This window comes from Cebus imitator, unplaced genomic scaffold (genome assembly GCF_001604975.1).
Source record: "Cebus imitator isolate Cc_AM_T3 unplaced genomic scaffold, Cebus_imitator-1.0 Scaffold15, whole genome shotgun sequence".
Taxonomy (NCBI): Eukaryota; Metazoa; Chordata; class Mammalia; order Primates; family Cebidae; genus Cebus; species Cebus imitator.
The window spans coordinates 7,853,973-7,877,231 of NW_016107330.1; the positions used below are offsets into that span (position 1 = coordinate 7,853,973).

At 55.7% G+C, this 23,259-nt stretch overlaps 1 protein-coding gene across 12 annotated transcripts in view; it reads left to right on the plus strand.

Moving 5' to 3' along the window:
* Positions 1-23,259, plus strand: part of ARHGEF10L (Rho guanine nucleotide exchange factor 10 like) — a 180,052-nt gene that overhangs the window by 82,574 nt on the left and 74,219 nt on the right. For 4 of the 12 annotated variants that reach the window (XM_017505635.2, XM_017505625.2, XM_037730224.1 and 1 more), the window contains exons 5-12: positions 665-756; positions 2,051-2,134; positions 6,417-6,589; positions 11,478-11,594; positions 14,839-14,947; positions 18,095-18,201; positions 21,065-21,142; positions 22,194-22,373. In XM_017505635.2, the coding sequence (XP_017361124.1) occupies positions 665-756; positions 2,051-2,134; positions 6,417-6,589; positions 11,478-11,594; positions 14,839-14,947; positions 18,095-18,201; positions 21,065-21,142; positions 22,194-22,373 (940 nt within the window). Of the gene's footprint in view, positions 1-664; positions 757-2,050; positions 2,135-6,416; positions 6,590-11,477; positions 11,595-14,838; positions 14,948-17,078; positions 17,284-18,094; positions 18,202-21,064; positions 21,143-22,193; positions 22,374-23,259 lie in introns of those variants that run through there. The other 8 variants (XM_017505655.2, XM_017505645.2, XM_017505672.2 and 5 more) reach the window with 4 other exon arrangements.

Below are 23,259 nucleotides of genomic sequence, written 5' to 3' on the forward strand. Positions count from 1 at the left end.
GACAGAGTGTCATTCTGTCACCCAGGCTGGAGGGTAGTGGCATGACCTTGGCTCACTGCAACCTCCCTCTCCCAGGTTCAAGCGATTCTCATGCATCAGCCTCCTGAGTAGCTGAGATTACAGGTGTGCATGACCACGCCTGGCTAATTTTTATATTTTTAGTAGAGATGGGGTTTTATCATGTTGGCCAGGGTGGTCTTGAACTCCTGACCTCAAGTGATCTACCCACTTTGGCCTCCCAAAGTGCTGTGATTACAGATGTGAGCGACTGTGCCTGGCCAAGTCCTTGTTGCTTGCAGGAGGCAGGGATCCACCAGGCTGCCCCTCCTGTTACATGTGGGAGAGTGGAGAGGTGGAGGCTCCCTGTGGGTCTGCACTGGGGAGAGATGAGACAGGCCGCTTGTGGAGAGTGCTAAGTGCTCATCACTTTGAGCACGGTTGATCTGTACGCTCTTGTGAAGTGCCAGCCCAGCCTTGTAGTACCTGCCTTCTAAAGATGAGGACCCTGAGGGCTTGTCTGAGGCCAGCTCTGTCTCGGGCCTCCCCAGCAGCCTGGCCCTCAGTCCACTTTTGCCCATCATGCCCCACTGACCAGGGCAGGGACTGCCAGAGGCTTCCAGGGGCCACCTCTGGACACCTCTGTAGTGCCATCTCTCGCCCACAGGGTGCCAGCCTGGGTGAGCAATGGGGATGCTGTGGACACAGCCTTCTCCGGGGCCCAGTGCTCCAGCTGGAAGCGGAAGAGTTCCCGTCGCAGTAAGTCTCCCCTCCGGCCCGCTGCCCACCCCAGGTAGCTAGCTCCAGGATATCCTAGTCTTTCCTAACCCAAGAGAGCTGATGTGGGCTCCTGTGAGCCCCGGGGTCATCCTCACTGTGGGCTGCTGTGGCCCTGGAGGACCAACCACTGCCCATGAGAGCTGAGGACCAGGAGTAGCTGACACACCCAGCTTTTCATCTGCTCCTCAAATACTTATAAAGCTCCCACAATGGGCCAGGGTGGCCTGGTGGTGGGAGTGCCCTGGGGACCAGGGTGAAGTCCCTCTGTGAGCAGAGCCACACACCTTGCCATGGGAAGGTGCCCAGCCAGATGAGCCCTGTAGATAGAGAGGGAGGCAGCAAGGGTGGGGAGAAGAGGGTCTCAGACAGAGGGGCCAACTTGTGCAAGGGCCCGAGGGCAAGAGGACACCTGGCTCTCGGGCATCGGCAAGGGCGTCATCTGCGGGGGTGGGGAGCATGACGGGGTGAGATGTGGCTGCCGGCCCTGCAGCTCCTCGGGGCCTCAGATGCCATGCTTAAGGTTCTCAAGGCAATAGGAAGCCACAGAAGGAAGGCGAGTGATGCGGCTGCCTTTGCCTTTCAGTCCCTGTGCGCCGGGGCGGGAGCAGTGTAGGAGACCAGGTGGGGAGGGTGGAGCCCGCTGGGAGGCTGTCGTGGTCTTGTAGGATGGGGATTCTGAGGTTGGAACTGGGGGCTGAGAGAGAGGTGGGCAGGCCTGGGAGCTGGTGTGGGAGGAGGAATAGGGGCTCTGACAGGGCTCTAGGGGCCCCGGGACCCAAGGAAGCATCACAGGCCAGGGAGTCTGTGATTTATGCCTGGAAGGCCTATAGATTGAGGACTGGCTCCCATCAGGGGTGGGGGCTGGTTTTCCAAATCTCATGCTGCTCGGTGATGAAGGGCTCATCTGGGGACCTGGGTGACTGAGGATGCTAGGGCCGGGGCACAGGTGCTGGACTGAGTCATGCTCTCTGCAGGAGCCAGGAGCAGCTGTCCATTAGCCAGATGGGCAGGCCTGCGGGTGGCAGGGAGGCAGGTGGGGCCTGTGTGGTCACTGGGAGGGCACCTTGGATGGGCTGGAGGGCGGGGAGAAGGGGGAACCCGGCACCCCCTGAGAGCAGCTGGCAGGGCTGAGGGCTGGGCTGGGCTGGCAGAAAGCAGGGTGCTGCATGCTACCAGCTGGTGCAGTCCTGATGTCACCTGCAGCACCTCCGGCCAGGCCGCCGCAGGCCACCACAGCCCCAGTTGGTGCTCTTTCTCCCCTCTTCCCTCCCAGTTGACCGGTTCACTTTCCCTGCCCTGGAAGAAGATGTGATTTATGACGACGTCCCCTGTGAGAGCCCAGATGCCCATCAGCCTGGTATGGTTTCTGCAGTGCTTTCCTGCTTCTCTTGGGGACGGGAGGGAGGCAGGGATTGGGGAGGGTCATCTCCTTCCATTTCCTTCTGTCCCCACCTGGCCCAGTGCCCCTCCTTCTTGTCTTTAGAAACAACTGTAGTCATGGGGAGAATCTGAGGTGGCCAAGGGTGTGGCCGGCGGGGCTGGGCAGGGCTGGGCATCATGGGCAGGGCCATGCTCCACTGTGGGTTCCTGGGCAGGTCATCACCTTTCCAAGCCTTGTTTCCCTCCTCAGGAAAATGTGGCCATAATCCGGGCTTTCCAGGGCTGTTGGGGAAGATGACAGACGATTCCACTCAAAGGGGAAAGCAGTTAAAGCTCTGGAAAGTCCTGCACCCTGCTCTTGGTTGAGGGCTGAGGTGGGCCGGCAGGCAGGCAGGCAGGCAGTCAGGCAGGCGGGCAATTGTGGCCACAGATGGGAGATGGGGTGGGGCTGGGGCAAATCTCGCTGGAACTCACCTGATGGGAGAGAGGACCATTCGATGACAACAGGAAGAGTCGTGTTTGCTTGAACACGTGAGGCCAAGCTACTCTTCGTATTTTCAATCACATGACAGCCTCAAGACTGAGGACGTTACGTCCTCATTTTACAGAGAAGGGAACAGCAGAGGCAGGGCTAGGATTTGAATGTGGGGTCATTCTGACCCCAAGTTCAATGCTCTGTCCACGACGCCAGGAGGATTCGAGTGGCATTTTATGACAGATGAGGCACATTTGATCCCACTGATCCCATGACCCCATGAGGGTAGCAGGGCCAGGCTTATTTATGACTCCTGTCATAAAGAGAGGTTAAGCCACCAGCCCCAGAACACACAGCCAGGATTTGAACAGGCGACTTTGCTTTTCCTACTGTGCGATTCTTCCTGTTTTCGGGGGCTCTCCTTCCAATGGGGAAGCACAGCCCCTGCTTTTGAGGAGCCCCGAGTCTGATGGGACAGCTCTAACCATCCTTGAGCAGCATACAGTCCAATGGGATGGGAACACTGACAGACAACACGGCAAGGCCTGAGGGCCCCAGAGCCGCACTCCTGACTCCAGTCTCAGGAATGGGGATGGATGAGCCAATGATACTCTTATCCCTTTAGCAAGCCTGGGATGTGCTTGGAGCGCATTTTCCTGTTTGTAGCACACTCAAGTTCAGGGCATGATGGATTCCCATTGTGACGGGAGGCAAAGAAAAGTGTTAGGAAAGTCCCAGGGCTGGGCGTTCTGAGTGGCCGAGGGGCCCCAGCTGTTGTTTAACCCATTTGGCCTGTTTCCCACCTGAATTCAATCAAGCCACTAAGTCCCAGGCCTGTCTTCTCTGTCCTCAGGGTCTGGGAGGATGTGGCCTGTTTGTGGCCTGGGAGTTACACAGCCTGTGTTTGCACCCTAGCTCTGGGCCTGCAAGTGAGGACCAGGATTCCCGCATGCTGGGCTATGGGAGGATCCAGTGTGACAAGGTTGCAGAGCTCAGTGCAGGGCTGGCTCTTGGTAGGCGCTCTTCACACAGGGCCGCTGCTGCTGTTGTTAGTGTTACGCCTGCCGAGGGTCCAGCACTGGGCTGCCTGGGGCTTCGGTGGACTCAGCGGGAGCTCAGAGAGGAGGTGGTTACCCGAGGGACAGGCTGTGTGCTGCGGTGGGCACACACAGCTCTGTGTTTGAATCCTGGCTCTGCCATTGATTTGGGCACAGGGCTTTGTGCCTTTGGGCCTTGGCTTCTTCGTATAAAGCAAGAATATTCCCAGCTCTAAGGCCTTTGGGGAGGGTCACACTGGGTCCTGCCCAAACTCTCTGAGCCTCAGTTGACCCATCTGTAAAACTGGGGCAATAATGGCCAGTCCTTGGGTGGTAGCGTGGATTCCATGAGGTAATTGATGAGCAGGAAGCATGAGGGGACCCTTGTGTGGTCCATCTTCATTTCATGGCCCTCAGGCTGCACACAGGCACCAGAGTTCTGTGACTCTGTCTCCGCTGGAGAGGACATTACTATGTGTGTAGATGGTGGGGACCTCAGCGAACGGTAGTGTGGAACCCAGCCCCGCTCACTGTCTTACTGCAGCCAGCCACAGCTCTCCCATCTGTCTAATAGGAGGGGTGATCATTCACACCTGCTGTCTGCACAGGACCACTTGGAGCCGGGGCGCACCGAGGACAGAGGTGGTCGGGTGCGCGGTTCAGCCCTGTGGAGGCATGGACCTGCCACGTGCTGCCGGGGTTCCTCCTCAGGGTTTCCCCAAGAACTCTGCCTCTTTGGTCACTAGTTGAGGGGACTCCACCGCAGTAACGGGATAATGAGCCTGGCCTTCTGAAGGTCGCAGCTGCTTCACTCTCTAAAGACATTAGTTACCATTATCTTTTGCTTAAAAATAACCTCATGTTCCCTCCTGGTCCTGGGACCCGTGTCGTGCTAAGCCTCAGTGCCTCTGTTTTGTTCTTTGGCTGATGCTCTTGCCCCTCACCCCTCACACCCCAGTTTTCCTGTGGGGTGAAGCTGGGGGTCCTGGGTCTATGGACTGACACACAAGCCCCCCCAGAGCCACCACAAATGACTGCCTGCTGCTGTCAGCCGAGCGCGTGCTGTGTGCCAGGCACTTTGCCAAGAGCTCCTTGGCTGTTTTATGTACTCCACCTGTCCGCTGACTATTAGCCCCATTTTGCAGAGAGTTCTCTGATGACCAAAGCTTACAGTTTTTTTTGACACAGTCGCTTCTGAGCAGATTTCTTTTCTTTTTTTTTTTTTGAGACATTGTCTTGCTCTGTCGCCCAGGCTGGAGTGCAATGGCATGATCTTGGCTCTCTGCAACCTCCTCCTACGGGTTCAAGCAGTTCTCCTGCCTCAGCCTCCTGAGTAGCTGGGACTATTGGTATGCACTACCATGCCTGGCTAGTTTTTATATTTTTATAAACACTGGGTTTTACCATGTTGGCCAGGCTGGTCTCGAACTCCTGACCTCAGGTGATCTACCCACCTTGGCTTCCCAAAGTGCTGAGATCACAGACATGAGCCACCATGCCCTGTCAGATTTCTTTTTTCTTTTTTCTTTTTCTTTTTTAAAAGCCCTTCCCAATGCTATATTTCTTCTGTGCATGAAGAAATATTGCTTTGGAAAGGGTTTTTAAAACCCATTTTCATCTTCATGAACTTTTTGGCGTCCAACCCCACTTTAGTGAGGTCTGCAGTTCTCCAGGTAACAGATGAGGAAATGAGACCCAGAGGGGCGAGGGGCCTTGCCCGAGGTCCCCCAGTGATGGAGCTGGGGCTGGGACCTTGCGTTCCGGCCTCAGGACAGTGACTTTCCCACCTTAGCCTTCAAGTGGCGTCTCACAACCCAGTTGAAAGGGCCCCACGAGTGCCCTGCCCCTTGTGGGACCTGTCCCTCAGATGATGCGACTCTCAGCTTCTTGTCCCCAAGTTTTCAGTCCGAGACATTTCCCTCAGGCTTTGGAAGGGAAGGAGCTCCTGGATGCTGGGCCAGCTGCGCCCCCTGCTGGAAGACCTTGGGCCACACGTGAACTCAGATTTGGGGTGAGGGGCCCTGGGGCCCCAAAAATCTCTGTGTCATTCCTGAAGGTGCTGACGGCCTGAGCCAGGACTTGGCTCTGGATCTTCTCTTTTCCAGCAAAAAATAGGTCACGTGTGGGGGCTCCATGGCTGGGTGCAGTGGCTCATGCCTGTAACCCTGGCACTTTGGGAGGCTACTGCAGGAGGATCACTTGAGCCCAGGAGCTCAAGACCAGCCTGGGCACATAACAAGACTCCATCTCTACAAAAAATTAAAAAAAAATTAGCTGGGTGTGATGGGACACACCTGTGGTCCCAGCTACCTGGGAGGCTGAGATGGGAGGATCACTTGAGCCCAGGAGTTTGAGGCCGCAGTGAGCTGTGATTGCACCCCTGCACTCCAGCCTGGGTGAGACAATGAGACCCTGTCTCTAAAAAAAAAAAAGTTGCCAAGGAGGCCCAGAATGAGCACCGAGAGCATACAAAAGCAATGCTGGGAGCAAAAGGAAATAAATGGGCCCCTGGCGAGTCTGACGCATTTCTTGTGTTTTCCCCATTTTCTCAGGCCCTCCTTGCCCTACAAGGGGGAGGATGTATTGTTATCTCCACTTCATGGTTGAGGAAGTGGAGCTGGAGCCCCAGGACCCCCACATTCTCCCTGACCCCCCTTGCCCCACCTGGGTTCAGAAATTGGATCTGAGGCTGGAAGTCTGGCAGGCTTGGCTTCAGGGCCTGGGCTCACCGGCGGTCGCTTGCCCAGCAGGGGCAGAGAGGAGCCTGTTCTACGAGGATGCGCACCGGACTGGGGCGCCTCGGCAGGCGGAGGACCTAGGCTGGAGCTCCAGTGAGTTCGAGAGCTACAGCGAGGACTCCGGGGAAGAGGCCAAGCCGGAGGTCGAGCCCGCCAAGCACCGAGTGTCCTTCCAGCCCAAGGTGAGGGGGCCGGGGGTATCTCTCACCTCAATCAGGGCACAGAGACCCCTTCAGGGAGGGAGGGAGCAGGGTGGTAAGGGCCAGGCCCAGGACTCTCATCTGGGTCCCAGGGATTCCCAGGAACATGTGGTGAGAGGGGAGCCAGAGCCCAGGTCATCCTGAAATAGGAGGTGACCCATAGGCATTGCTGTTGGTAGCCCTAAGCCTGGTATTGGCATGGCTGGCACCTGGCATAGGTACTCCCCCCATCCCCTTGCTGTGGTAGACCTGGTTGATTAATCCTGTTGCTCATGGGCTCAGATTGGGCTTCAGAGTCTTCCCAATGCTGCACTCCATGTAGCCCAGCCACTTAGAGGTGGAGCCTGGACCAGATCCACTTGTTCTCCCCGCCCTCTGGGACTGACGCGCAGATCAGGCCTCAGCCCACACAGTCCTCTCTGCTCTGGGGTGGTGGACAGCAGGGCTTCTGTGGCTAAGCCAGAGTGGCCTGGAAGGCTTCTCTCCAGGGTCTCACATGGTGCCCTCCATTGATTCAGTTTCCCTATGTTTTTGCCTGGAGCAGGGGTCGTTCTGCTTATTTCCTGGAGGGGAGCCCTTGAGGCTGCAAGGAAGATAGGTCTTCTGGTTCCTCCTCTCCCGTGGCACCCTGCTCCTTCCATATTGTTCTGCAGAAGCCACCAAGGGGCAGTGTCTGCCCATGCTGAGATTTGTGGTTTCATGGGGACAGCTTCTTATAGGCCCTGACTGAGCAGAGGGGATGGGGTCCTTCTCAGGTTCCTTTTACTTTTATTTGTATTATTTATTCTTTTGAGGCAGAGTCTCACTCATTTGCCCAGGCTGGAGTGCAGTGGTGCAACCTCGGCTCATCACAACCTCTGCTTCCCAGGTTCGAGCATTTTTTTGCCACAGCCTCCCGAATAGCTGGTATTACAGATGTGCACCATCATGCCTGGCTAATTTCTGTATTTTTGTAGAGATGGGGTTTTGCCATGTTGCCCAGGCTGGTCTCAAACTCCTGGCCTCAAGAGATCCACCTGCCTCGGCCTCCCAAAGTGCTGGGATTACAGATGTGAGCCACTATGCTGGCCTCAGGCTCCTTTTGAAAGATGCAGCAGGGCAGGAGAGCTCTGCCTAGGGCCATTCCTGCATGGGCAGGGCAGGGACAAGAGAGGGGCCTTTCCCTGGACCTCCTGTCCTTTTCTGGCTTTGGGGGAACCCCTGTAGAAGAGGCATGCTGGCAGGAGGGACACCCACACCTGAGTCCTCGGGCAGCCATTCCTCAAACCAAGATGGGCTCCCGGAGTCCTGAGCAAGCCTGGGGATGAGCAGGTCTCTCTGAGCCAGGTCTTTCCAGGGATGAGCCTCCACGGCTGGGCTGTGGAAAACACCCGAATGTCTTGCTAGCCAAAAAACAAAGCATTTACGACACCTGCTGTGTGCCTAGTTCGTATCTTCAGTTGCGGGATGGGATACATTGGAACAGGAAGACCTGACCCGGGCTCAGCCAACCTTTATGGTCCACAGGAGATATTGAATGGGAAACAGTTTGGCAAAAGTGAAGACAAAGTGCTGGTCATCATAATCAGGGTGGTACAGTTGTCAAAAATAAACTATCAGGCCCTTCAAAACAAAACCAAACAAAGGCAAATATGCCTTTATGTACACGTAAGCCTGTGTCCAGCCTGGTTGTGTGCCTGATAGGGGTAGGGACGGATAGGGCCAGTCACAGGAGGCTTCCGAGAGTGGTGAGTTGGAGCTGGTGTTCCTCCTCCTCCTCCTCTCCCGTGGTGGCTTTCCCAGGCTCCCGCCCTCTTGCTGCGACTGGGAGGAAACCATGCGCGTCTCAGAGGGAAGGAGGGATGAAGATGCTGAATGCAGGCTTTCCAGTGGTGGTTCTCATTCTTTCATGGGCATCAGAATCACACAGTTGAATCACAGATGCCAGGGCCTCACCAGGGACTCTGATTCAATCATCAGAATCTGGTTGAATCACAGATGCCAGGGTCTCACCAGGAACTCTGATTCAGGGGTTGGGTAGGGCCCGGTGATAGGCCTTTTAAGCAGCTCTCCGCCCCCCGGGGTTGCAAGGGGCCCACGGAGCACTCCAAGAAATGCAGGGCCACACTCTCCATGGCTTGGCCCTGGGAATGGGACCTCTGGGGGCTGCCTGTGAGCTCCTGTTCCTCATATGCTCAGGCTGGGGCTTTGGACCCTTTCTCAGCAGATAAACTATGTGGCACAATTGTTGGGATTTCTAACCACTTGGAGTTTTTCTCTGGCCATAGCCAAGGCCCCCCCGCTCCCTGACCAGCCGGCTTCTAGGGAGATAGGAGGTTGTGGAGGGCTTTTCCTCTGGTACCCACTTCTGCGAGGGACTCGACTGAGCCTGCCTGTGGTGCATCACCCTCTTGAGCCGCTTGGGGCGCACCTGCTCACCCTCTGGCATTGCAGCAGCTGCATGTTTTAGGGCCACTCCTGCTTGGCTGTGTGTTGTGTGTGCTGCAGACCCAGGGCAGCAGGGGTTTGGGGATGTGTTTCGTCCTGTTCCTGGAGTCTGACCATGGCCTGGTACCCTGCCCAGCTGCAAGAGAACCAATGGAAACTCTTCTTCAGATATTGGAGAGGCCGTCCCTAGGCAGGTGGGCTCTTGCCAAAAAAAAGTGACCATGGGGTCTGCAGAGGGGCACTGACCCAAGTGGAAGCTGCTGCCTCATCTTGTTATGTGAACAAGTGATCCTGCTGGTGCCAATCTTGGGTCTGTGGTTTTTATTTTTTTTTTCCAGTTGTGGGATGGATTGCATTGAACTCTCCCACGCTCCAGTGGTGACCTCTTTGAAATCAAGGTCTCTGATCCAGCTGGACGGGGACTGGGCAGAACTCATGGGCTCATTACAGAAATGCCAGCCGTGGCCCAGTCTGGTCCACCCCCTGCTCTGATCTGGCCAGCTCAGCAAGTGACCGCTGATCCTAACATTTCCTAGTTCTCCTGACCCTGAGAGAAGTGAAGGAGCACCAGAAGGCCCAGGGACTTTGTGATTTTATTGTGTGAAACTATTTTATAGATGAACAGGACTCAGGTCAAACCCCGAACTCCCCAGTTTTTTGGGAGTCTGGGTAGCTCTCAGAGAGACCCCTGTCCTGCATACTTCTTTGCATAACAATATTGAACATATGCCTAGAATGGTACACTTTACAAAGCAGTGTAATTAATTTTCCTAGTACCCTAAGTGGTCAGTATTACTGTCATGAAGATTCTCATTTTGTTGATCAGAAAACCTGTGTGAAGCTCAGGGAGATTTAAATGATGTAGAATGCAACATCACATAGGGATGAAAACACCTCATCTGTCTGATGTCCGTCTGTCCATCCATCCATTCATCCATCCATCCAACAAATATTGGGCACCTGCAATTTAAAAGATAAAATAATAATGGCATCCATTTTTTGAGTATGTAATAAGTTCTGGGCTTTGCATGTACATTTAATTTTCTCAGCAACCCTATGCAGTTGCTATTGTTATGGCCACTTTACCAGTAAGGAAGCTGCAACTCAGAGAGGTAAAGAGATTTTTCCAGCTAGCGAGCAGGGAGTCATGATTTGAGGCAGGCCTACCTGCCTCCAGAGTTCATACTCTTGATCCTTCGGTCTACTTCTCTAGAAGTAACACCTGTCTTGGTCTTTTGTGTACTTTGCCAAATATCACTGTTGCTCAGACGGTGGATGCATTTCAATATCTATCTGTTCTTCTGTCCATCCACCCGTTCTCCCATCTGCTTGTCCATCCATCCATCCATCCACTCATCCATCCATCCTCCAAGATAATCTGTAAGCTGGGCATCGATTCTTCAATCCAGTTGCCCATCCCCCTCCCTCCCTTTTACCCTTCTTCCATTCTCCCTTCATCCATCATCGGTCCTCCCTTCCTCCAACAGTGTACCGGAGGCAGCTAGTGCCAGCTCACGAGAACTCAGGAACCAGTGATGTGCATCTCTTTGCAGATTCCCATTCAGTGATGCCACTTTCGCAGCTTGAAGTCGGTGGAAGTATCCACGCCTCGGAAATGCTTCATAGCAGGGCCCTTTTTCCTGGAGAGCTGGTTAAATACTTGCCAGCACAGCACTGCCAGACTCCATTCTCCTAGCCATCCAGCCTCTTATTCCTTCCTCGACTGTCTCTTCACCCATCCATCTGTCTGTTTGCCCAGCTACATAGTCACTTAACCAAATTTATACATCTGCTCATCCATCTATTTGTGTGTCTGTTCATCTGTTTATTTGTCTCTGTCCATTCCTCTGCAAGCCTATCCGTCTACCCATCCACCTGTCTGTCTTGTGCCCATCCATCAGCCCAACTCTCCATCTCCCATCCATTCATCTTTCTGTGCATTCACTCACTTATCCATTTATCCTCTCTGATCCCATTCTATCCATCCATCCATCCATCCATCCATCCATCCACTCACCCACCCACCCACCCACCTGCCATCTTAAACTTACCTAGAAGCTCCTATGTTATAAGCCCTGTGCTGGGTCATGGGGCCAGGAAGAAGACACAGTCCTTGCCCTCAGAGCATTTTCCCCTTTCCCTAGAGGGGGCCTGGGTTTGCTCCCCTCCCGCCTCTCCTCCCCAGCAGCCCAGATTCCCTGCTGCAGAGACCAGGCCCCCAGCTTCCTGGTGTGGTGCGGTGGGACACAGCGGAGCAGATTCCAGGCAGGACCTGGCTGGATTGCCGCCTGGGACCTGGGGCTCCGCATCCCACCAGCCCGAGCTGTCCATTCGCCACTTTACCTGAGTCTCCTCTCTCCTCTGTTGTCTGTGTTTTGTCTCCTCCCTGTCCCACCTGCTCCTCTCACCTGCTCTCCTTCTGCCTGGCTGCTTGGGGCTCCAGCTTTCTCCAGACCTGACTAGGCTAAAGGAGAGATACGCCAGGACTAAGAGAGACATCTTGGCTTTGAGAGTTGGGGGGAGAGACATGCAGGAGCTGAAGCACAAGTACGATTGTAAGGTATTGTCTGTCTGTCCCCTCAAACCCTGGACGGGGGCCATTTCCAGCTGCAGCTACCTGCAGGGGCCTTTCCTGCTGCCCTGGTACCACGAAGCCTCCCAGGCCCACCCCTGAGTCCCAGGGCCATCCTGAGACCTGGACCCTGGCCACCCTCACGTCTGTGCTGGAACTGGCAGATGCCTTAAGCCACGTCTTCCTTTCCATGTTCTCGCCCGTTGTCTTCCTCCCCACCCGGAAGTGAAACCCTCATTGTCCACCAGAATTCCCAGGAGGGTTTTTAAACTTTAGGACCCTTGGAATCACCTGGGGTGCTGCATTAAAAATGCAGGTTCCTGAGCTCCAGCCCCAAGGGTGCTGCTTCTGTAGGTCTGGGATGAGGCTCAGGAATCCGCAGATTTCATAATCTGGACAGTTGGGCTACATGTTGAAAAACGTGAGTGTTGGTGACATTGGATGTTCCTATCCCTCCTCACTATTCAGAGGAATCCAGGATAAGGAAGTCTGTCTGTCTTAGAGAGACATCACAGGATTTTCTTAAACTTTTAGATAATGATGATATTGACCACAGTAGCTTCCATTAATTGAGCACCTGCTGTTTGTGTCTTGGCTAAAGGCATGGACTTTCGAGGTCTGTGGGCCTGGTTTGAATCCCAGTCTCACCACTTCCTCACTGTGTGATCCTGAGCAGGCCCCTTGGCCTCTCTGAGCCTCGGTTTTCTTGCCTTTGAAATGGGAGCATTCACAGCCCCTCCTCTGGGTGGCTGTGCGGGTTGATGATCAGGCCTGTCGGGTGTGCGGCGCTGTGCTTGGTCTAAGAGCTCAGTGGATGGTTGCTGTCGTTATCTGCGCTCCTGACTGCCCTGTCCTTGTGGCACTCTGACAGTAGCTGCCTTTCTGCATCTTTTAGAAATGTCAAGTACCTGGCTAGTGGCCACACCAGGGATCGGTGACAGAGCTGGGGTTCCAGCTGAGGTCCACTGCATACCGGAGCCCAAGCGCCCTCCATCCTGCAGTGCTGCCCACTTTTTTGGAACGTGGAGCCTTCCAGGAGGAGGAGAGCAAACCCTTTACAGTTTACGAGACCTTTCACAGATACCCCCGAGAGGCCTGCAGCCCAGGGCAGGGGCGGGGCTGACCTCGCAGGAAGCCAAGGCTCAGAGTGGAGCCAGGAGCTAGTGAAGGGCAGAGTCTAAGACGGGGCCTTTTCCCTGCTGCAGCCACACACTGTGGGAATGGGCGGATTCAGCAGGTTTACCTGGGGACACCTTCTAGGGTGTTTGCCTGTTCCTTTTTGCCCAGGAAAATGCCAAGAGAAGGACCTTAGATGATTCCCTGAAAGACCACTTTGGGGGGTTCATAGGACAGCCCCATTGATGGCTTTCTGCCAGAACAAGAACTGGATTCTGGAGCAGAGGTTTTGGATCTTGTGAGGGTGTCACCCTCTCTTCCTGCACCCCCCCTCCCACAAGAAGAAGAAGATGAGCATCTATGCCATCCCTTTTATTAGATTCTCAAAGGCCTCTATGACCACTCTCCCTGCCCCACCGCCAGAAAAGGCCAAGCACCACTGCTCTAGGTTTGTCCCGTAGAGATGCAGGGCAGGCTGGGGGCTTTCTTCCTTTTCCCTGCTGCTGGTTCCTTCCAGGAAGTCAGCCTCCTTCCTTAAAAGCCGCCACCCCTGCCTCCCCATGCATAGCACCTGGTGGCTTCCAGCAAGGCTTCCTTGCCCAGACCCCCAAGAAGTGCTTGGATACTTAAGTGGGGACCATGGGGTTATTGGAGGTGAGAGCAGAGACGAGAGATACCCCCCACCAGATTAGTGCACCCCACCTTCAGCAGAGAGTTTTAGGAAGGAGAAGGCTTTCTTAGAGCTGCACTGTCTATTATGATAGCCATGTGGCTCTTTAAATGGAAATTAACTAAAATTAAATATAATTAGAAATTTGGGTCCTTCCTTGCACCAGCACATTTCTTTTTTAATTTATTTTTATTTTTGAGATGGAGTCTCACTCTGTTGCCCAGGCTGGAGTGCAACGGCACAATCTCTGCTCACTGCAGCCTCTGCCTCCTGGGTTATTCTCCTGCCTCAGCCTCCCAAGTAGCTGGGATTACAGGCACCCACCACCAGGCCTGGTTAATTTATATATTTTTAGTAGAGATGGGATTTCACCATGTTGGCCAGGCTGGTCTCGAACTCCTGACCTCAAATGGTCTGCCTGCCTTGGCATCCCAAAGTGCTGAGACTACAGGCGTGAGCCACTGCACCGGCACATTTGAAGTGCTCATAGTCACATGCGGCCAGTGGCTGCCATATTGGGCAGTGCAGATTCAGACTTTCTATCACTGCAGAGTCTTCTCCCAGCTGGTACTGCTGTGTGTCGGAGAAGATGTGGGGGCCAGGGCTGGGGCTTGGGAGGACAAAGGACTGGCTGAGGGGACAGCAGCTCTGTTTCAGGCCTGGGCTCCCCCAGCGCCCAGGGTGCCCACTTCCCCATTCTGGGCACGCGCTCTCCTTACGTCTCATGCTCTGCTTAGCTTGCTACGCTTGTGTCCATGGATCCCCTCCCCACTGCCAAGGGAAGCTGCCTCTTGCTTTCTGGCAACTTCAGCCTTTTCTCCTTTTCCTGGACAGTGGCTCAGTAAGAAACCTGGCTGTTTTGGGGGGAGACAAGGGATGGGTCCTTCATTTGGATTTGGCGGATGGAATGGGGGTGTGCACACACCTCCTTTAGTTGCTCCTAAGGTCATGCGCAACATCAGGAGCACATTTTGCTCCTCAGGGAGCTTTCTCAGACCCAGTCTGTTTGGTGCTCTCGGACCCTGGCAAGGATAGGTACTGCTATTCCTCAGTTTTGCCTGGGGAAATGGAAGCTCAGCAACACTCAGTGATGTACCCAGAGTCATGCCACTAGGGGGTGGCCCAGGGCTCCAGGTCTCCAGCACCCCTTGCCCCCCTCCTAGCCAGGTCACATCATCTCCTGGATTTGAAATCTGTTCACATAGTTTGTCCTGAGGGGGAGAAAATCAGCTATGGCCTCCTCTTTCCTGTAAAGAGGGAGATCCCGGGCATGAACACGTGCCTCCTCATCCCCACTGTCACCCTTGGCCACTGCTCACTGATCTGGGAGGGAAGGGTCTGGGTGGTTCTGACCTCTGCAGGCCGAGGCCCCGGGAGGCGGGTGCCCTTCTGTGGCAGGTGTCCCAGGCTGTCCCTTTCCTGATGAGCCTCTCTATCTTTGCTCAGATGACCCAGCTCATGAAGGCCGCCAAGAGCGGGACCAAGGATGGGCTGGAGAAGACGCGGATGGCCGTCATGCGCAAAGTCTCCTTCCTGCACAGGAAGGACGTCCTCGGTGAGGCGCTGCCTGAGCAGGAGGGTCTGGTGCCCAGCTCTGGGCTGGAGGTTGGGGATGGGGGTTGGGTTTTTGCTTTACGCCCCAGAGGATATGCTGGGTGGGTAACACTTGGTGTACAGCTTCCTCTGGTGGTGGGAGTTGGGGGCTGAGTCCCAAATACCCTGGTGTCCCGTGTGTCTCCCCCTCCTCTGGCAGGCATGGCCTGTCCCATGGGAGAGCTGGGCCTCTCCCTTCAGCATCCCTGCTCCTGCTTTTGTCTCGGCTGTCTTGGCCTCCTGCCCCCCATGCTGTCTGGCTCACCTGTCCTCATCTTTTTCGTTCCTGTTCCTCCTTCCTTTATCCATCTACCCATCTCTCCAACCAGCTGACATTTACTGAATCCTACTAAGCGCCTCAGCCTGTGCTGCAGGCAGGGACCCAAGATGCGTGTCTCAGCAGTGCCTCCGGGGCTGGCTGGTGGCACAGCGCCGGAGACAGGCACGGAAATGGGAAATGACAGTGCGGGTTGACAAGTGGGACCCTGGGGTACCCTGAGGGGCATGGAGGAAGTGAGGATGGACTTGGGGGAGGAAAGGTCTGGGAAGAAGGAGGCACAGGTCCCCACACATAGGGGAGTTGGGGCTCTGGAAAGAGGAGTGATCGGGCCTGCGGAGCCCTGGGGGTGGGAAAGTGCAAGGCGATCCAGAGAGGATCTCTTAGTCAGCACTGATTATTTATTGTGTGCCAGGTGCTCTCCTGTGAGCCTGCAGTTCCTCACTTAATCCTTATCCACACCACACAGGGTACAGAGGACGCCCACATTCCCATGCAGCAGATGAGGGAATAGGCACAGAGAGGTTCAGTGACAGGGCTGAGGACACACAGGCCTGGAAGGGATGGAGGAGGCCTCATGTGGCAAAATTGAGGGCGAGGTTGACAGATCAGGGTCCGGTCAGTGCAGGCTCTGTGGGCCTTGTTGGGCATTTGCCTTTGGTCTTAAGGATACTGGAAGGTCATTAGAGGGCTTTAGGCAGAAGTGTCCCATGGTCAGATTTGATCAATTGGTCATTCACTCAACACGTTTTATTAAGCATCTACTATGTGCTAGGAACTGTCCTAAAGCCTTGGGCACACCTGCGAACATGAGTCCTGACCCTGTTTCCCTGAACCCCCCCTCAGGTGCCTACCCTTGCTCCTGGTCCCCACCAGGCTCTGGTCCCTTCCTCCGGAAAATGTCCATGTCAGGGCCCCTGTCGTGTTCCCAGGCCTTGGTGGGACAGGGTCAAGTGAGACCAGCCCCTGCTGCCCATTTCACATCTTTAGAGGCGACAGACAAGGAGACAAGGAATGCCAGGACAGTGGGCTCACAGCTGATGGAATTCGGGGGGGTGCCACTTCTCCTTGGAAGGAAGGAGGCCTTGTCTGGAGAGTACATGCTGCCCGCCCTCAGCACACAGCCTGGTGTAGCGGAAGGAACACAGGCCTCGAGCCAGGCAGAACTTTGAGAGCCTGTGGCCTCCTGGAAAGTTTTATAGTTTGACCCCCCCATGCCTCAGTTTCCCCATCTGTAGGGTGGGGTGGCTGTGTCTCTTGTAGGGCTGTGGTGAGGATGTCCGAGGTAGTACGAGGAGAGAGAGAGCCCTGTGTAGCAGACGTTATTCTTGGCGGGCGGTCAGTCCCTAAGTGGAGGCCTTTGATGCTGGGGTGGCCTGAAACTTGCCTGTTCAGAACCTGACTCTGCGGCCTTCTGGCTGCAGTGTTGCCTTGCACTACTTTCCCCTCTCGGGGCGGCAGACTGTAAGTGGTTTTCATCTGTAAAATGGGCTGAACCCCACCTGTGTGCGTGGTGCGGTGCTAAACCAGGGTAGGTGTGCGCAGGCCTGGCACAGCCTGGGCGTTGAGTAAATGTGCATGCTTCTTCTGCTTTTCGGGGAGTACTGACCCCCGATGAGGGAGGGAGCAGGCCAAGTGGCCATTCTAAACTCATTGTAATGGTACAGAGAAGGACAGCGTGGCCAGGCCAGCTGGCTGGGAACTCTTCCTGGGTCGCCCTCCCCACCCCAGGCTGACCAAGGCTCTCCCCAGGCCTCCCCACCCCGCCCATAAGGCCAGTGCCTTCCTGAAGTGACCCTCCCCGCCAAGGCGATATTAATAGCCGTGGCAGGGCTCGAATCACAGGCCAAGAATGTTACCCAGCGGCTCGTGGGGGAAGAGGAAGCTGCGAGGCCGGCTGGGGTGGGTGCGGAGTGATGCCTGGGGCGTGATGTGGGCTCAGCAGGAGGGCCTGCACCACCCCCACCCCCACGCCGTCATCCGCTGTCCCTCCTCCTCCTCCTCCTCTGTTTCCTGCTCAGGTAAGGGCTTACTGGGGTGTCCCTGTCCCCTCCCACCCCTGGGGTCACTGCCGCTTCTCCTTTCCTCCCCAGCTGCCCCACAGCTCCCAGTTCCTGCTGCCCACGGCTGCTGCTGGAATCAGAGCCATTCAGCAGCAGGGGTCCCCTCTCCCAGCACCTGTGCCTCGCTCTGGTGGGGGCTGGAGCCCTCTCTGGATGCCCCCTCACTGCCTGACCTCCCCCCACTCTCAGAGGCCTGGGCCTTGTCCATCTCATTCCGTCCTCCACGCGAAGTCCGTCCCCACTCACGCCCGGGTTCCGTGTCAGGCTCCTGTTGCACTTTTTTTCCTTTAGCTCTGCATTTTTTATTTAAAAATGAAAGCGCCAAACCAAGCTGCCTTGTTTTTCTCAGGGCTTATTTTCTTCCCCCTTTTAGACTTCCAGAAGAAAACTATTTTTAGTTCCTAGTGATGGGGACATGGGCGGCCAGCCTTTGCTGGGCCAGAGCGGGCGGGCCTCAGTGGGGACAGTGGCTTCTGGCAGCATAGACACCGAGAGCCCAGGCCCCGCAGGACGCGGCTTTTATTTCTGCCTGTTCACCCTCTCGCTCATCACCCAGTTATTCGCTGATGGACGGTTCCAGGCTCTGGGGCGCAGCAGGGAACTCTTGAGAGTAGCTACAGGGCGGCTTTTGCCCCACAGGGCCCCAGGAGCTGCTCGCACCCTAGGACCCGAGTCCAAGGCTGGTCTAGGGGTACTCTCAGCTCCTGAGGCCTGGGCAGGGTGTGCGGTCCCTGCCTTAGCCGTGTCATTGCCTGTCTGAACTTTCCAGGTGACTCGGAGGAGGAGGACATGGGGCTCCTAGAGGTCAGCGTTTCGGACATCAAGCCCCCAGCCCCAGAGCTGGGCCCCATGCCAGACGGCCTGAGCCCTCAGCAGGTCTGTAGGGGAGTGGGGCAGGTGGGAGTCTTCAGGGGAAGGGGCGGCTTGGGGGTTCCAGCCTATTCCCTGCGGCCACACTGGCCTGGGTCTCACAGGGGCTGTGATGATTGGGGGCTCTTGGCAGAGCCCAGTGGGTCACGGGCCTCCTGGTTCTCTCCTCAGTCATTGCACGGGCTTTCCACTTTCTCCGCCGAGGGCTCTGTGCTGTTGGTTTTGGGGGGTGGGCTCCCGGCATCTAGGGCGCTTGCCTCCCTGACTCCATGGCACACAGAGTGGCCCTGTTGGCTGTTTCTGACTAAGGTGTCCTTTGAAGAATGGGATGGGATCCCAGACTTGGGGCAGGCTGCAGATGTGTAGGGGCCCAGCCCCTGCCATCTCTCTGCCTGTCCTTACCCTGGGGCTCAGAGCTGCCACAAGCTCCCACCAGAAGCTGAGGCTCTTCAAGGATGGCTTCCATCTTGTAGAGCATTATGCTGAGGTCGGGTGGCATTGGGCTGGGATCTCTGCCGGTCATGTTTTCCCCTCGCAATCCGCGTTTTGCCAGCCATGAAACGATATGAGAGCCCTGGTTCCTCTGCCTGCGATGCCACTGAGCAGGATGTGACAGGGCAGCGAGCTTAATGGAAGGGATTTCCCTTTTTGTTTTGGTCAGCAGAAAATCCTATGCTTGGCTCTTTTTGAAAATCAGGAAGATAGAGCCACCCTGGCCCAAGCTTCTGCTGCCCGAAGCTGGCCAGAGCAGAGTTGGGGCAGGCAGCTCTCTTCTCGGGACACTCCCTCTCCCGCATTCATGGCCATCCACCTGCCTCCCTCATGGACGGTACCTGCCCAACCCAGCACGGCATTTGAGATGGCGAAGCCCCAGCTATGAGAGCCTGAGAGACCAGACCTCCAGCTCAGGGTGCAGGCCGCCCCCTCCTGCTCATGCCACCCAGGGCTCTCTCCTCCTGGTGCTGCCCCTGGGCTCTCCCCTGCAGCCCTGTGCAATTTCTGGATCAGGCAGTGTCAGTTACGCTGGGCCAGCAGCTCCCAACTAAGGGTGATTTTTGCCCCCAGGAGACTTTTGGCAACATCTGGAGACAATTTTGGTTGTCACGACTTGGGTTGCTACTGGCATCTGGTGTGTAGAGGCCAGGGAAGCTGCTGGACATCCTACCAGGCATGGGACAGCCCCACCACGGGGAGTCACACAGCCCCAGATATCCTTATGCTCTGCTCTGGGTGCCCCTTGGACACAGGATTGTTGACAGTGGATCAGCGATGGGACAGCAGTCTTGTCATCTACTGGGGCTGTGTGGCCAGGCTGGAGTGCAGTGGGAAGATTGGAGAAGAGCCTGCTGGAGGCAGGAGGAGGCAGCAGGAGCAGGGAGCGGCTGGGGTTCTGGTGGTGGTGGGCTCCTGATGGACACTCAGAGTAGCTGTGGGGTAGAGTGGGGGGTCAGTTACCTCCCAACCCTAGATCGAGAGGGACGGGCTTCCCCTCCGCCCTTCTCACTTGTGACACCTCCTGTGAGCACCATCCTAACTTTGCTGCACAGTAGAGTCACCAGGGAAGTTTTCAAAATTCCTGTTATCCAGGTTCCACCCTGCCTGGAGGACAGCAGAGCCTCCGGAGATCTGGGGTGGGAGCCGGTGACTGTGTTGGAAAGATCCCCGGCTGAGATGGTGTAGGGGGCACACCATGCTTGGCCAGGTGCTGCAGGCAGCTGCTGAGGGGTTGTGGTCACCTCTGTGGGCCAGGCTTCTGGAGGGGTTAGGGTGCTGGTGAGAGGGAAAGGAGAAGGGACTGTTTTTTATTTATTTATTTTAATTTTAATTTTTTTTTGAGACAGAGTCTTGGTCTGTCACCAGGCTTGAGTGCAGTGGCACCATCTCGGTTTACTGCAACCTCTGCCTCCTGGGTTCAAGTGATTCCCCTGCCTCAGCCTCCTAAGTAGCTGGAGCTACAGATGCATGCCACCACGACTGGCTAATTTTTTGTATTTTAGCAGAGACAGGGTTTCACCATGTTGACCAGGATGGTCTCCATCTCCTGACCTCATGATCTGCCCGCCTTGGCCTCCCAACGTGCTGGGATTACAGGCGTCTGAGCCACTGCACCCGGCCAAGAAGAGACTGTTTAGCCAGAAGCAGAGGCCACCTGTGGGGTGGGAGGGTACCCCAAGGCCTGTCTTGTAGAAGAGGGATAGCTCAAGGATTTCATTCACAAATGAAGGGGGCTGAGATTCAATTTACACTAACACTAAGACAGAATTTTCTTTTCTTTCTTTCTTCTTTTTTTTTTTTTGGAGACAGAGCCTTGCTCTGTTGCCCAGGCTGGAGGGCAGTGGCATGATCTTGGCTCATTGCAACCTCCAGCTCCCAGGTTCCAGCAATTCTCCTGCTTCAACCTCCTGAGTAGCTAGGACTATAGGCATACGCTACCATGCCCAGCTGATTTTTGTATTTTTAGTAGAGATGGGATTTCACTATGTTGACCAGGCTGGTCTCGAACTCCTGACCTCAGCTGGGATTACAGGCGTGAGCCACCTTGCCTGGCCTAGAATTTTCTATTAGAGTTGTCTAAAGATGGAGGTGGCCACCCATCATGATGGAGGAGCATGGTGATTCCCCCATCCCCAGATATATGTGAGGGGCTTGCCCTGGGATGCGCCCTTCCTCCTCCATTCTGCAGCCTGGGTAGCAGGGCATTCCTTTTGGGTGGGCAGGGTCTTTGGAAGGAAGAGCAACCACCAGGCCCAGTGGTCCCAGTTGGGACATGGGAGGGATGGGTTTCTCTGTCCTGTAGTTATCAGCTTCCCTTCCCGTCACCTGTGCAGCAGGTGTCACGTGCACTGACTGTGCTTTTTGGCCCGAGCAGGTGGTCCGGAGGCATATCCTGGGCTCCATCGTGCAGAGCGAAGGCAGCTACGTGGAGTCCCTGAAGCGGATACTCCAGGTGCCACCTCAGGGAGTTCTCAAGGGTCTCTGGGGAGGAGAAGGGAGAGCCCTGGAGGGATACTTTACATAGGGTGTTTGGGGACTATGGGGGGTTTTAAGGGGACAGGACCATAAGCCAGCAATGTTTTATGGGGACAGTAGAACCTCCAAATGTAGACAGCAAGAAGTCTTGATGCCCTGGTGTTCGTGGGAGTGGCTTCTTTCTGAACAGAATTGGGATTCTTTGAAATGACTCCTTGGCATATAGCCCTATGTATGCCTAGAAGGGACTGTATCCTCCTTGCCACTCTGGGATCCCCTGGGGCTTGGGCCACGTCTCCCCACCCTCCTGGGGATCCTTAGGTGGGAAGATGGGTAGGATGGAATCCTCCTTGCCTAGAGAGGGGTAGGATGGAGTCTTCTTTCTGGCATCAAGAGGGGCAGGATGGAGTCCAATTTTTCACATCAGGAGGCCCAGGGATTGCTGAGCAGATGCTTGCATGACATGACTAGTATGTGCCGACCTGGTCTATAGCTTGAATCCCTGAGACAGTGACTCTTCTGGAATGTTTTGGGCATCAGAGTGAGGCCACCAGGGCAGGGAGTTATTGCTAATGATCCCCTCTATTCCCCTCCTGAGTTTGGATCCTCAGAGAGGGATCCCAGGTATCAGGCAGGTAGAGATGAAAATATCACCTGTCTCTGACAAAGCTGATTGGAGAGTGACGCTGGGTATGGGAGCCCAGGGAGCTTGCAGTGACCTTATCACTCACAGGCTCCATGGCAGCCAGAGCTTCGCCCTCAGGCTGGCCTCCAAGGAGCTCCTTGCAGGCAGATGGCCCGTAAGAGACCCTCTTCCTCCCAACCAATTTAACACAGAAGTCATGGGGGTGTTGTGGGTGGCCGGTGAGGCCAGGGGTGTTATGTTGATGGAGATCCTTCTAGAAGCACATAGGAGTGAGGGATGATTGCCACCCCACCACAGGAAGGCCCATTCATGGCATTTATGGCTGGCAGGTAGGGAGAGGGGCTGCGCCTGGCCTGTGGCCTCACCCCGCCCTCCCCGGCAGGACTACCGTAACCCCCTGATGGAGATGGAGCCCAAGGCGCTGAGCGCCCGAAAGTGCCAGGTGGTGTTCTTCCGTGTGAAGGAGATCCTGCACTGCCACTCCATGTTCCAGATCGCTCTGTCCTCCCGTGTGGCTGAGTGGGATTCCACCGAGAAGATCGGGGACCTCTTTGTGGCCTCGGTAAGTATCTCCAAACTTTTCCCCCAGCCCACCAAGGTAAAGCCACAACCAGTCTGACTCCGGAGCCATGCAGTCCAGTCTCCTGCCTCTGCCTGCTCCTCTTGCCCAAGTCAGTGGGGTCAGAGGGTGGCAGGGCCTCCAAGTCTTCCTGGCCTGATCGAGGGGTGAGTGTGACACCTTGAAGTGGACAGGATGTCCTTGGACGCACCTGCCAGGCTGTGGTGCTGCTGAAGCCAGGTCGCTGTTCTGGCTCCTCCCAGGTAGCAGCACCTCCTCCTGGCCTCCCAGCCACTGTGGGCAGCCACCTGGCTGGTCATAAGCTCCCTTACCAAGCACCTGAGGGTGACCGGCCACTGTGAAAGGCTTGCACAGACCGCAGCTTCGGCCCTGAGAGGATGTGCCATGGTGCTGGGGAAGGGGCCCTGGATCACGATCCAGATGACCTGGTTCTGGTCCCAGCTCAGTTCTGCAACCTAGGGCAGGTCCAGACCCCCCTCTGGGCTCAGGCTCCCCATCTGTGTGATGAGGGGTGCACTGGATTCCTGGCTTTTCCCGCTGAAGTCTGTGGACCCCAGAGATTCATGGGGTGAGGGAAGGTCAAGATGATAGTACTCTACTTTGATGTGTTTTAGGTAATTAGGTTTTGCTAAAAGAAAAAAAATTTGTTTGAAAGCCATAGCTCTTGATAGATTAACTAAATAGGTCCGATGTCCCAGGTATATGTCAAGGGGCTCTGGTGAGAGGGTTGGTTGACTCCAGGCAAACCATCCCTCCCTTGGCAACTCAACTCTGGGCACACCACCTGGTGAGAGGCCAGGAGCACTTTCCTTGAAGGTGGAGGGCCAGAGGCATTCCATTTCCTGAACACGAATATAGGAAAAAGAGA